Source organism: Prionailurus bengalensis, chromosome B4 (genome assembly GCF_016509475.1).
Source record: "Prionailurus bengalensis isolate Pbe53 chromosome B4, Fcat_Pben_1.1_paternal_pri, whole genome shotgun sequence".
Classification (NCBI taxonomy): Eukaryota; Metazoa; Chordata; class Mammalia; order Carnivora; family Felidae; genus Prionailurus; species Prionailurus bengalensis.
The window spans coordinates 39,492,353-39,504,939 of NC_057358.1; the positions used below are offsets into that span (position 1 = coordinate 39,492,353).

The 12,587-nt window shown below is 35.5% G+C and overlaps 1 protein-coding gene across 4 annotated transcripts in view; it reads right to left on the bottom strand.

The window, feature by feature from the left end:
• CB4H12orf4 (chromosome B4 C12orf4 homolog) overlaps nucleotides 1-12,587 on the bottom strand; it is a 46,997-nt gene that overhangs the window by 15,454 nt on the left and 18,956 nt on the right. The window contains exons 5-9 of one of the 4 annotated variants that reach the window (XM_043564754.1): nucleotides 9,976-10,075; nucleotides 9,755-9,876; nucleotides 4,324-4,430; nucleotides 3,530-3,727; nucleotides 2,569-2,697 (exon numbers count right to left, since the gene is read on the bottom strand). In XM_043564754.1, coding sequence (XP_043420689.1) covers nucleotides 2,569-2,697; nucleotides 3,530-3,727; nucleotides 4,324-4,430; nucleotides 9,755-9,876; nucleotides 9,976-10,075 — 656 coding nt within the window. Of the gene's footprint in view, nucleotides 1-2,568; nucleotides 2,698-3,529; nucleotides 3,728-4,323; nucleotides 4,431-5,545; nucleotides 6,234-9,754; nucleotides 9,877-9,975; nucleotides 10,076-12,587 lie in introns of those variants that run through there. The other 3 variants (XM_043564755.1, XM_043564756.1, XM_043564757.1) reach the window with 3 other exon arrangements.

Here is a 12,587-nt window from a genome sequence, read left to right on the forward strand (position 1 = left end):
CTGAAAGGTCCTTTGTTAGGATACATTTCTGTATGATTTCCTGACACGTGTCATATGTAACGCACAGTGCCACAGCAAAGCTACAGTTATCTAGAGTGGGAATATAAGCTGGTGGCACTGTTATGGAGGGCAACTGAGAACACTATCAATATTATTATAAATGTATGTCCCCTTTAACACAGTAATTTCTGTTAGAAGTCTATTCCTAGAGATAGGTTCACACATGCGTGGCACTATATGTGTAACGTGATTCATGCATTATTTGTTATAATAGAAAAAACGTTGGGATGGATTAAGTGTCATCACAGAACTGATTAATAACTGGATACCTTGCAATGGACTACTACACAGCAGAAGGTATAAGGATGCTCTTTATGCACTGATACGACATGATGGCCAAGATAAATATTCAGTAAAAAAAGCCAAGTGTGGAAAAGTGTGCAGAGAAGGATGCCACTTGTGTAAAAGGGAAAATTAAATAAATACACACACACATGCACTGATGTCTACATAAACATATGTCTGGAGGATACCGGGCAGCACTGGCTGTCTCTGAGGTGGGAAATGAGTGGCTGGTGGACAATTATGAAGACTTTCACTGTATGCTCTTTTATACAGTTTGAATTGGGAATCTTGAGACTGTTTTACCTATTTAAGAAATGATTAAAAAATAAAACTTTTTAAAAAAAAGGTCTATTGAATAAATACAGAAACTATAGTGAATGCTTACCAAGGTTAAGTCTAGAAAGCTACATTCTAGCATCAGGAGAGAGTGAGAAATTCTACAATTAATACGGGAAGAGGAACAAAGACAGCAAGCAAAGATAAAATAGTATCTCTTTGCTCACTACAAAACACAAAACATAGGAACTAAAAGTACTATAATGGTTTCTTTTAAACACTGCAGTTGCAAAATAAACCAACAAAAAAGACATCCAAGTACATAAGCTGATTTAAAAGTTTGACCAGCCGTACTTTAAAAACCTGCCATATTTTGGGGCGCCTGGGTGGTTCAGTCGGTTGAGCGGCTGGCTTCGGCTCAGGTCATGCTCTTGCGGTCCATGGGTTCGAGCCCCGCGTCAGGCTCTGTGCTGACAGCTCAGAGCCTGGAGCCTGTTTCAGATTCTGTGTCTCCCTCTCTCTGACCCTCCCCCGTTCATGCTCTGTCTCTGTCTCAAAAATAGATAAACGTTAAAAAAAAATTAAAAAAAAAAAAAAAACTGCCATATTTTATTTCCTGGGCAAGACATCAAGTTTTTATAAAAAAAAAAATTAAAATGCTGAGTATGCATTCCAGCCATATGAGAACGTGCATTGTTATTTCATGCCTGTTACATAATATGAAATGTCTGAAAAATAAGAAAAATGGAGCTTACATATATTTCTTATGAATATTACCCTTATATTTAGCTCTTAACTAAACAAACTTATGATGCCAATTTAACTTATTAAGAAACCATTTTTAAAACTTATATTTTTCAATTAAAAAAATAGAATTACTGGGGCGCCTGGGTGGCGCAGTTGGTTAAGCATCCGACTTCAGCCAGGTCATGATCTCGCGGTCCGTGAGTTCGAGCCCCGCGTCGGGCTCTGGGCTGATGGCTCAGAGCCTGGAACCTGTTTCCGATTCTGTGTCTCCCTCTCTCTCTGCCCCTCCCCCATTCATGCTCTGTCTCTCTCTGTCCCAAAAATAAATAAATGTTGAAAAAAAAAAATTAAAAAAAAAAAAATAGAATTACTCTGTAATTTGAGTTAAAGTTTTTTCTTTTACCTCTATCTTCCCTTAAGTCTATGAATAGAGATCTTACACAGAATGATGTCGTGAATGTTTTCTATAGTTTTAAAAATAATTTCCCAAAGAGTTAGAAAGGATGTTTAAATTGTGGATAAATATGAAAAAAGCACGACATAGTTCTGGACATAGTGATTTTTTTAAAGAACAATCAAAAACAATTCTTATAATTGACATCCTGCTACCTAGGAGGAATCAAAGATGAAATGTATAAAAAGTGTGTATTTTGTGCTACTATTAATTCTATGACTTCAAAACATAATAATTATGTCCATTTTAGAGATATAGAACTCAGACCAAAAGATCACTGGGGCCTCTCTGTGGCTCAGTCGGTTAAGATCTGACTTCAGCTCAGGTCATGATTTCAGGTGCGTGAGTTTGAGCCTTGCATTAGGCTCCCTGCCGTTAGCACAGAGCCTTCTTGGCTTTCCCTTCTCTCTCTGCCCCTTCTCTGCCCCTGTGTGCTCTCTCTCTGTCTCAAAAAATAATCTTAAGAAAAAAAAATCATCAACTTTACATTGAGTGCCTACCTCAAGAATAATTATAGAATTTAAATTTAAAAAGTTTTTGCTAAGGCTATTAAACAAAATCATGCAAAAAAGAAAATTTAGAACAGAATTCAACCTTCTAAAGATCCTGAGTTTTTTCCTTAATTTCTTTCCTCCACTTTTCCACCAACACAACTTTCTATTTTAATAACGGTCCATATGCTATTAGAGTGCTTAGGGACAAAATACACTGAAAGTGAAACTTTGAAAAATTTGAGTTTTACTGACCATGTGATTCTTTCAACTTACTCCTTCGTTGGGTTCTAGCATAAAGTACCACCTGCTGGACAACTTCCAGTTGCTCTTCGATCCGGGGAAAATGGAAGTCAGTACATTCTTGGCAAACTGTGGCAAAATCTAAGGGACCCAAAACATTTACAAACTTTTAAAGGTGGGCTATCAAATATTTAGTATTTACTTAAGGATAATGAGAGCTAGCAGAAATAAAATGCAAAATTCACAAGAATGATTTCTTATACTTTTCCTTTTAATAATTATGTCTTAAGTTAGGGTATATCAATTTTGTTTGAATCAGAAACTTAATCTCTCTATCACTCAAAAGAGTAAATAATAAACACAGAAATTTTTATATAATTCCAAACCTGCTTTAAGTAATAGATACTTTAATCATAATCAAGTCCCAGAAAGTGTTAAAAAATACAAGAAAGTTCTCATATTTATAGTGGGAAATAAACTCTATTCAAGCTTCTTTAAAAAGTTACACAATTCAATATACTTTATATATTTAAAATTTTTTTAAAAATCATAAAAAGTGAGTTTTACAGAGGGAACATAGATTATTACCTAGCACATTTAAGAAGTAGGCTATCTAAAAAAAACAAGGAAGAAAGGACAAAAGGATGAGCTAAAATTCACTGAGCCAGGATCTGCTTCTGAACTGAATACATTTACATCGTGATTATTCTTTCTGTTATGCCTTGAAGCAAGAATCCTATAAGAGTACTACTTATGAGATAACACAATTTTAAGAAAAAGTAAATATCCTGAAGCACTTTACCCATGCTGAAGTATGACAGAAATCTAAAATAGCCAAGGCTGGGGATGTGTGTTGCTTGGCTACCAGAATACTAGGGTTAACTAAAATTTTTGTTTTTCTATAATCCCTTTCTTTGTAAGAATGGTATTCAAAGGAGAAATTTAATGGAATAAATATGCAATGTTAACTTACCTCTTTTAATACCACTATATGAATTGATTCGATTGTCTACAAGTAAAACCAGGCCACAGAGAGAGGTGGAATAAAGTGACAGTGCAGTCTGGAGTCGATGGAGTTTCACGCCACTTCGGTGATTTCTTTTGTGCTTACAGAAGTCCAGCATATCTGCTCTCAGCAATCTCAAATTATGCATGGTCTTCAACTGGGCTCCTAGGGGGTGGGCAACAGTCCCAGAAAGAAACTTAGACAGCTGCAAAAATCGAGTATAACAGGATGTAAATCTCTATAGTAGGAATTCAGATAAATCTGTGCTACAAATAATTAGAAATAGGTTTTGCAATTTCCCAACCTAATAACTATTCAGATTTCACCTTTATTTTTTTAATTATTTTTTTCAAGTTTATTTATTTATTTCGGGCAGGGAGGAGGAGTAGAGAGGGAGAGAGAGGAGAGAGGAGAGAGGGAGAGAGAGTCTAAGCAGGCTCTGTGCTGTCAGTGTGGAGCCTGACACGGAGCTCGATCTCACGAAGTGTGAGATCGTGACCTGAACCAAAATCAAGAGTCAGACACTTAACTGACTGAGCCACTCAGGCACCTCTCAGATTTCACTTTTCTATTTGTAAAAGATAATATATTAGCGAATACAGAAAGCATACAGCCAATAAACTTCAGGAGCAGGACATCGTTCGTAATTAAAAATAACATGGGTACAGTCTACTCATATGCTGGGGATTTTTCTCTTACAACATAAAAAAAAGCTTCAGAAGTTACAATAAATTACGCCTACAAAAAATGAGTCCACTTACCTAAGTGAATGGTAAAACTTTCTTCCAACTTTCTCTGCTCCTCATAAATCCTTCCATTTGCTTCTACGGATTCTCTGAACTGACTCGGTTGAACTTTAATTTCCTCACTGCAATTAATAAAATTATTCGTATGCTTTTTTGGTCTCTTTGTCAAGAACTTTTCTTGAAGGAAAGAAAGCTTTATAATGAAATGAGGCAAAGTGAAGTCTGTAAGTACCACTTAACCTATTCCTAAACTTATCCTTAATCTATGGTAACAAGTAAGAATCATATACACCAACAGGTTTTAAAATTCTTACTTGTTCTTTCATTTCCTCACAGCAAGTAATGCATATTATTCTTTCCAGTCATTGCAATATCAGCTCATATATTACCATTTAGTATTTCTTAGTGGTCTAAGAAAATGATTAAATGAAGTGATTAACTTACTACTTTAAAATGGCATATTGAAAAAATATATAATATATCCTGTATCAGGGTTGGCTCTAGGCAAAACTAAAAAAGGTGACGTGATAGAAATAAAAATTGAAAATTAAAAAGTCAAATAAAAGGAATAATAAAAAGATAGAAAGTTCATTTTGATGTATTCATATCCTCTATTTTTTAAAACCATTTCCTGCTTTTTTTCCGTCAACAGCCTCCTCCCATTGAAAGACTTCTCTCTTTGCTCTACTCCATTCTTGTGTTTGCTGAAAAGGTTTCCATGGAGGCATTCAACAACTGTACAATTGTAAATTCAAATTTCATGGTATGTGGAAGATGATATAAATCTATAACAGTCATTCTGGACTACATTTTCGGGGTTGTTCCAAACAGTCTCTTAGTCTCACTGATTGACTTCATTAGTATATACGGCAAATTTAAACCTAAAAAATTGATATTAACAAAACATCCTCACTTTAGGATGTGAAAAGCCATAAGAGACTGTTGCTCCCACTCTAACAAGAAGAAAAAGCCGGATAATCTATAAAATCATAACTTTCCTGAAATTTGAGGTAACAAGGCAACCAATCAATTCTAAAGTGCAACACACCCCTCAAGGACAGACAGGAGACACAGTTTTCATCTTTGGCAGAGCATGGTGGAAATGAGTTGCTGCAATGTAAGGAGATAGGAAGAAATGGCTAAAAGTTTAACAATTCTTAAAGGACAAGTGTGGGTTAGCATGTAAATTTAGAATAGCTATGAGCCTCAGGCACAAGGGAAATTTGCATGTACTTACAAAATCTCTTTCATCAGCCTCCACCAGGTGTTTCCAAGAAAACACCGGAGGCTGTGCAGGAGACAAGAGAGCCTCCTTTGTGGCACAGGTAGAAATGCTGAGAATGCCCCAAACCCAAGCCCTAGATATATATGGCCTGCACACAACTGAAGCTGGACAAAGACAACGGAGACCTATTTCCCACCCCCAATATGAGCCTAGCATCACATCACAAACAACAATGGTCTACTCCTGAGGGGTAGAGCAACAGCATAGAGACCTCATGCTTGGCACAGGACTGCAAACACTGAAAGCTGAGGATGGAGCAGAATGACAGGGAAAAACCCTCTAGAACCCAAAGCCCCACTCTAAATACAAAGTGGCAGCAGCTTACTATGGTAGAAAATGCAGCCTGTGGTATCACTGAAGGAAAAAGCCAAACTCTGCTCAACTGCTGACTAGGTTGGCATGACATTCACAATAATGGCCTGTTCGTTTCTGGACATAAATATTATCTACCTTAGTCTCTTCTTTACAAACACACACAATGCCCAGCATTTATCTTTTTAAAAAGAGAGAGAGACACAAAAAAAGCAAGCAAAAGAAACAAATAACCCATTGTCAAGAGATAAAGCAATCAACAAACACAGACTGAGAGATGACCCTGGTACTGGGTGGGCCTAAAAGAAAAAGACTTTCAGGGCACCTGGGCTCAGTTGGGTAAGCATCCTATTCTTGATTTCGGCTCAGGTCATGATCTCATGGTTTGTGAGATAAGCCCTGCACTGGACTCTGCACTGACAGCATGGAGCCTGCTTGGGACTCCTCTCTCTCTGTCTCTCTCTCTCTCTCTCTCTCTCTGCCCCTCCCCGGTGCTTGCTCATGTGTTCCTTGTCTCTCTCTCAAAATAAATTAATTTTAAAAAAAGACTTTCACATAACAATGACCAATATGAAAGATTACTGGAAAACAACACACAGGATGCACAAAGAATTTCAGCAAAGAGAGAAAAGAAATGAAAGTGCTAGAAATAAAAACATGATACAGATTGATAATCACAGATACCAATTCCTTTGACAGGCTCATAGGCAGACCACCAACTTATTTTATGCTGTCATTACCCAGATGCCAAAACCAAACGAATATATTATAACAAAACTATACACATATATATACACATATACATATACTTATTCATTATCTTATAGTAGACATATTCACTTATATTTTCATATATAATGTGTATGAAATAATACATTATGACTCATACATATACATTACAACTATAAAATTTCTAGAATACAACTGAGCAATAAAAAGAAAACTACTCACAAATGAAGCAACATGCATAAGTCACAAATGCATTGTAAGTAAAAGAAGCAAGACACCAAACTGCTACATAACAGTTTGATTTTATTGATAAGACATTCTGAAAAGAATAAAAACTGCAGGGACAGAAATCAGAGCAGGTTGACAGGAGAAGGGAAAGAGAAAGGAATGGGTTATAAAGGTATACAAGTGAAATGCTGTATCTTGGTTGCGGTGATGATTTCATGACCCGTTAAGTTTGTCAAAACTCATCAAAATGTAAACTTAAAAGACGTAAATTTTAATTTATATAATTTACCCTTCAACAGACTTTTTTTTTAAAGAGAGAGAGAGAAAGTGTGAGCAGGGGAGGGGCAGAGAGAGAGAGGGAGAGAGAATCTCAAGCAGGCTCCATGCCCAGTGTGGAGCCCAATGAGGGGCTTGATCTCACAACTGTGAGATCATGACCTAAGCCTAAATCAAGAGTCGGATGCTTAACTGACTGAGGCACCCCAAGAGAAATAACTTCTTTATTTATTAAAAAAAAATTTTTTTTTTTAATGTTTATTTATTTTTTTTGAGACAGAGAGAGAGCATGAACGGGGGAAGGTCAGAGAGAGGGAGACACAGAATCCGAAACAGGCTCCAGGCTCCGAGCTGTCAGCACAGAGCCCAACGTGGGGCTCGAACCCATGGACCGCGAGATCATGACCTGAGCTGAAGTAGGCTGCTTAACCGATTGAGCCACCCAGGCACCCCGAGAAATAGCTTTTTTAAAAACGCAAAAATAATGACTAAAAAAGATACCACTTTAATCAATTTCTTGTAGGAAATCTATAGGGAGTTGTGTTGAAAACAGGTTTCTGCTGCCCAAGGAAACCCCTACTGGAAAGAAAAGCAAACTAACAAAGTCACATTAAAAACATTTTTCCTAGGAATATTTAGTTTTTAAAAGCAGCACCAGCTAGAAGCCAACAGGTACACAATGGAACTGATTCTATAGATTGAAGTTCTGAAACTATAGTAGCAAAATGAGAGATAATGTTTATAATAAGGGGCTTTCTCAGCTTCCTGAAATCAGTGACTCTCCACATTTCTGACCACAACATACAGTATATACTTTACATTTTGGCTTAATACACACATTTATTTATAGGAAGCTTCATGCATGATGTGCTCTCATATTTTCCACCTATTCTACTCTACTCTCTTCCATTCCAATTCATTCCATTACATTTTATTGTTATTTTTAAAAGTCTGAGTGGAAAGTAAAGAATCTAGAATGATCCTAACAGATTGAAACCAACAGTTTGAGAAACACCATTTACGTTACAGTAAACAGATGTTCCCAACCCATCTTTCCACCCACCCCTCCCTTTGTATTGTGTTAATATTTTTATTTGAAATGAGGACTATAGTCAAATATGTAAAATATGTTAGTGCCAAGGATGCTATCCCATTTCTAATCATAAAAATTGTTTAAGTATTTCTAAGGTGTTGTCTTGGGGAAAATAAGGCAAATGAAATATTATGTATATGGATAAAAGGTGATATAGATATCAGGTTAAGAGTTTAATGACAACCCATCCACCTGCCTATTTGTCCACTCATCCCATCAATATGTATTGAGTATGTTTTATGTGCCAGTGTTAAGAGCTAGACACTTGGCAATGATCAGGGTATACAACAATAGAAAAAACAAACATGGCTTTTGTCTTCAAAGCAAGAATAGTAGGGGAGACTGACATTATACAAATAAAATGCTATTTCTAACTGTTTATACCAAATAACAGGCAAAAGCTGAGAATAAGATTATTATACTGTACTAAGTACATTTCCAGTTGAATATACTTTAAGATTTGAAAGAAAGAAATTCTCAAACACACAAGTACACAGCCAGGAAATACACAGGTACTGTCAAAGCTCTAGGGCAATATATGAAATACAGTGTACTTAGGCCATCAGGTACTGTACAACTTACAAATTGTAGACAAATTGTAGACAAATAGACTATTTTTGTACCTTGTACATGCTTATATTACTGCATGTATCATTCTATACAGTACTGTTTTATTTATAGGTCAGTCTCTCTAGAATATAAGCTCCACATGGGTAGGCATCTTCTTTGTTTTTCTGCTTAGAGAGTGCTTGGCATTTAAGATGCATTCAATCAATGCATATTGCACTGAACAGAAACCAATTTAAAAAAATAAGAGATACACAGTGCCTGGGTGGCTCAGTTAGTTAAGCATCTGACTCCGGATTCTGACTCAGGTCATGATCTCTGAGCTGACGGTGTAGAGCCTGCTTGGGATACTCTTTCTCTCCCTCTCTCTCTCTCTCTGTCCCTCCCCCACTCACATGTGCATGCACGTGCATGCTCTCACTCTCAAGATAAATAAAAACCCCAAGAGGTAGTAGTTGGGGTATTTAGATATACACACCTAAGAGATTTATAGCTAAATTTTACGGGGGGTGGGAATCACTATTTTAGGCCAACCAATTAACCCCCCTCCCTAAATAATCCACATAAATCCAAATTACACCAAAGGTGTTAGAAGCATAAAATTATCTTGAACTGTCATTGCTAACTTAAAAATATCTACAACTGAAGGAGGACCTGGGTGGTTAGGTCGGTTATACATCTGACTTTGGCTCAGGTCATGATCTCGCAGTTCATGGGTTTGAGCCCCAAGTCGGGCTCTGTGCTGACAGCTCAGAGCCTGGAGACTGCTTCAGATTCTGTGTATCCCTCTCTCTCTGCCCCTCTCCACTCATGCTCTTTCTCTCTCTCTCTCAAAAATAATAAACAGTAAAAAAATTTTTTAAATATCTACAACTAAAAATCTTCAATTTTACAACAAATACAAACTCTTACCCACAACGAACTTTCATATAATAAGAACCATACATGATTAATACCTGAGGGAGCTGTTGTTGGGGTTTTTTAGGTCTTGATGAAGTTTTATCACCCATTCCTGATATTCTTGTTTTTGGATGGCAGTTGATTGTTTTAATTCATTTGACCATTTATTTTCTAAGTCCTAAAAAGAGAGAGTACACCAGTGGTTAATTTTTTTACAAAAATAAATACGCAAAAGAAAATGCAACTGTGTATCTAAAAGTCATTCTACTTCACTTACTTGCTGGGATTCAAAATGCTGAGCAGCCAGTGAATTTACATCTTGATCTGTCAGTGATTTCCCCAATTCCTGCATCACTTTTTCCATTTCAATACCTTGTCTAAAACATAAATAAGAAGATAAAATATGGTCATAAAATCTTTAAGGTATATGGCCACTCCAGAATCACTGAACAATCTCTATGAAGCAAAAATAAAATTTTTATTTTGGGGCACCTAGGTGGCTCAGTCAGTTAAACGTCTGACTTCTGCTCACATCATGATCTCGCAGTTTGTGAGTTCGAGCCCCGCCTCAGGCTCTGTGCTGACAGCTAGGAATCTGGAGCCTGCTTCAGATTCTGTCTCCCTCTATATCTGTCCCTCCCTGACTCTTTCTCACGTGCACTCTTTCTCTCAAAAATAAATACACATTACATTTTTTTAAATAATAAAAAAAAAGAAAAGAAGAAATTTATTTTAAAGGAGTATGTCCAGGAATGGCAACTATAATACCAGGAAAGCACTTTGAAGCCTTGGAAATGCAGATGTGGAAATAATGATAATGTCATATAATACCAATGTCATTTGTACAGCTAAATTTTAATCTAAATTTAATCCATAAGTGAATGTGGTCAAAATCTAGGTAATCTTTCAATTTCTATGGCTAATGTTTAAAGTCAAGACTCCTTTCCATTTGCAGATTTCCTCAAAGATGATACTCTGCAACTCCAGCTTTAACATATTTTCTACTTCTATTTACATGAGTTAAAGTGACTTCAAGGTTTGGAAGTCAGCTTATATAGTATTGCCCAAAGCTACCAATTAGGTTCTAAGAATAAAACCGGTATTAAGTCATAAAGCTCTCATTACAGAGGAATATAAGATACATTCTAAAGATATGTTTTAGTTATACCTTCTTCATTTATCTAAATAAACAATATGCATAAATTAAACATGGTTTTCCCACAGGAAAAACTAATCAATGGTGTTAGAAGTTCAGATAACTGAAGTTCCTTATGGGAGAGATGGGTTGTGACCAGCTGCGCCCGAGGGAGCCTTCTGCAGTGCTGGAAATATTCCATTTCTTGATCTGAGTGATGATTATATGGTGTGCGTACTTTAACTGTACACCTACAGTTTGTTGTCTTTTATGTGTGTATATTTTAATAAATAAGTTCATTGAACATTTTCGAATCTAAAAATTATTTTCTAATACAAACATATTTTAAAAGTTTGCTCTAAAATATATTGCAAACAAATGTGGAAAGAATAAAGATGTGAACCAAAAGGATTTTACTATCATTCTCATTAATTTAATTGCTCTTAAAAGAGAATTTATACTTACTTATAACAACTGATTAAGACACTTACATGTATATGGTAAATAAAACTCACATATATATTATACATTTATATACTTCTATATATGCTTTCTAGTATTAAATATGCAATATCATTTAGTCTCCCCCTAATTCTAATGCAGGTGACCCCAGTAACTTTTTGTAACTACTGGGGGCCATGTGCTTGCAAGTAAGATTTTATTTAAAACATAAATAATTGCTAAACATTTATAAATATAAAGTTCGATATAAATAGATTAATATTTTACATTACACATGTTCCCTCTAGTGGATAAAAAGTATCATTGCCATTTTTAAGTTTTAAAGATTCAGTATCTTTAAATATCAATACATGAATATTTTTAAATATTTATATTTTAAATCTGGTTTGCTAACAACAGCAAATTAACAGTGAGAAAAAAAGACTAATAAATAATTCAACAAATGAAATTTCATGAACATTTATTTCATTCTAAATGTGTCAGAAATGCAAGTAGCTAATGATACAGTTAATGATACGATATACATTTTCTATGATTAAGATAAAAGGAAATTTCATTATATTTCTAGCTATACCTAACTAGATATTGGCTTAGTATGTCAGGTGTGACAATTCTAACAATGTGAACATTATCTTGAAGACATTTAGAAATAAAGATTATAACAGTCCTGATGCTGTGGTGAGAAATTGTCTTTTTAAGATGTAAAGTGGAATTAAAATGAAGACAGAAATAAGAAAATGTGTCACTTCTGCTCATGAATTGGGTAAGTGAATTGGGTGAACTTCCAGATACCAGTGAATTCCAACTTGCCTTAAGTTACACTGTTCACCTTTACACTATTTACCTACCTCAGGAGGAACACAGCTTGTTTTTCCTTTCCAGCTAACAGTTTGGATATGTGGAGAATAAATTGCAAAGCTGTTGTCAAAATAAATGTATTCCAATATTGTTTATGTTTAGAAAGAAAAAAAGAAAGCAAAACTCTATCAAGAAATTTGTCCAAAGGACATTTCAAAAAATAACATTAACCCAAACAAACTCCTGCTAGAAAAACTATTACACAAAAGAAAAAAAATGTATGAATTATCAGCAAATGCAGATAATTAGTAAGTTAATTCAGCTTCCCAAAAGGTGAAGAATCATGTGGAATAGGAATCTTCTTCTGACTTAGAAAAAAAAAAAAATACAGAATGCTGGTGGCCAGATATGGGATTTTCTGTGAGGTGTAGTGAGCAGATAGCAAAGTCACAATTCAGAGTAGCTTACCAGCTGAATGAAAGTCCTAGTCATAG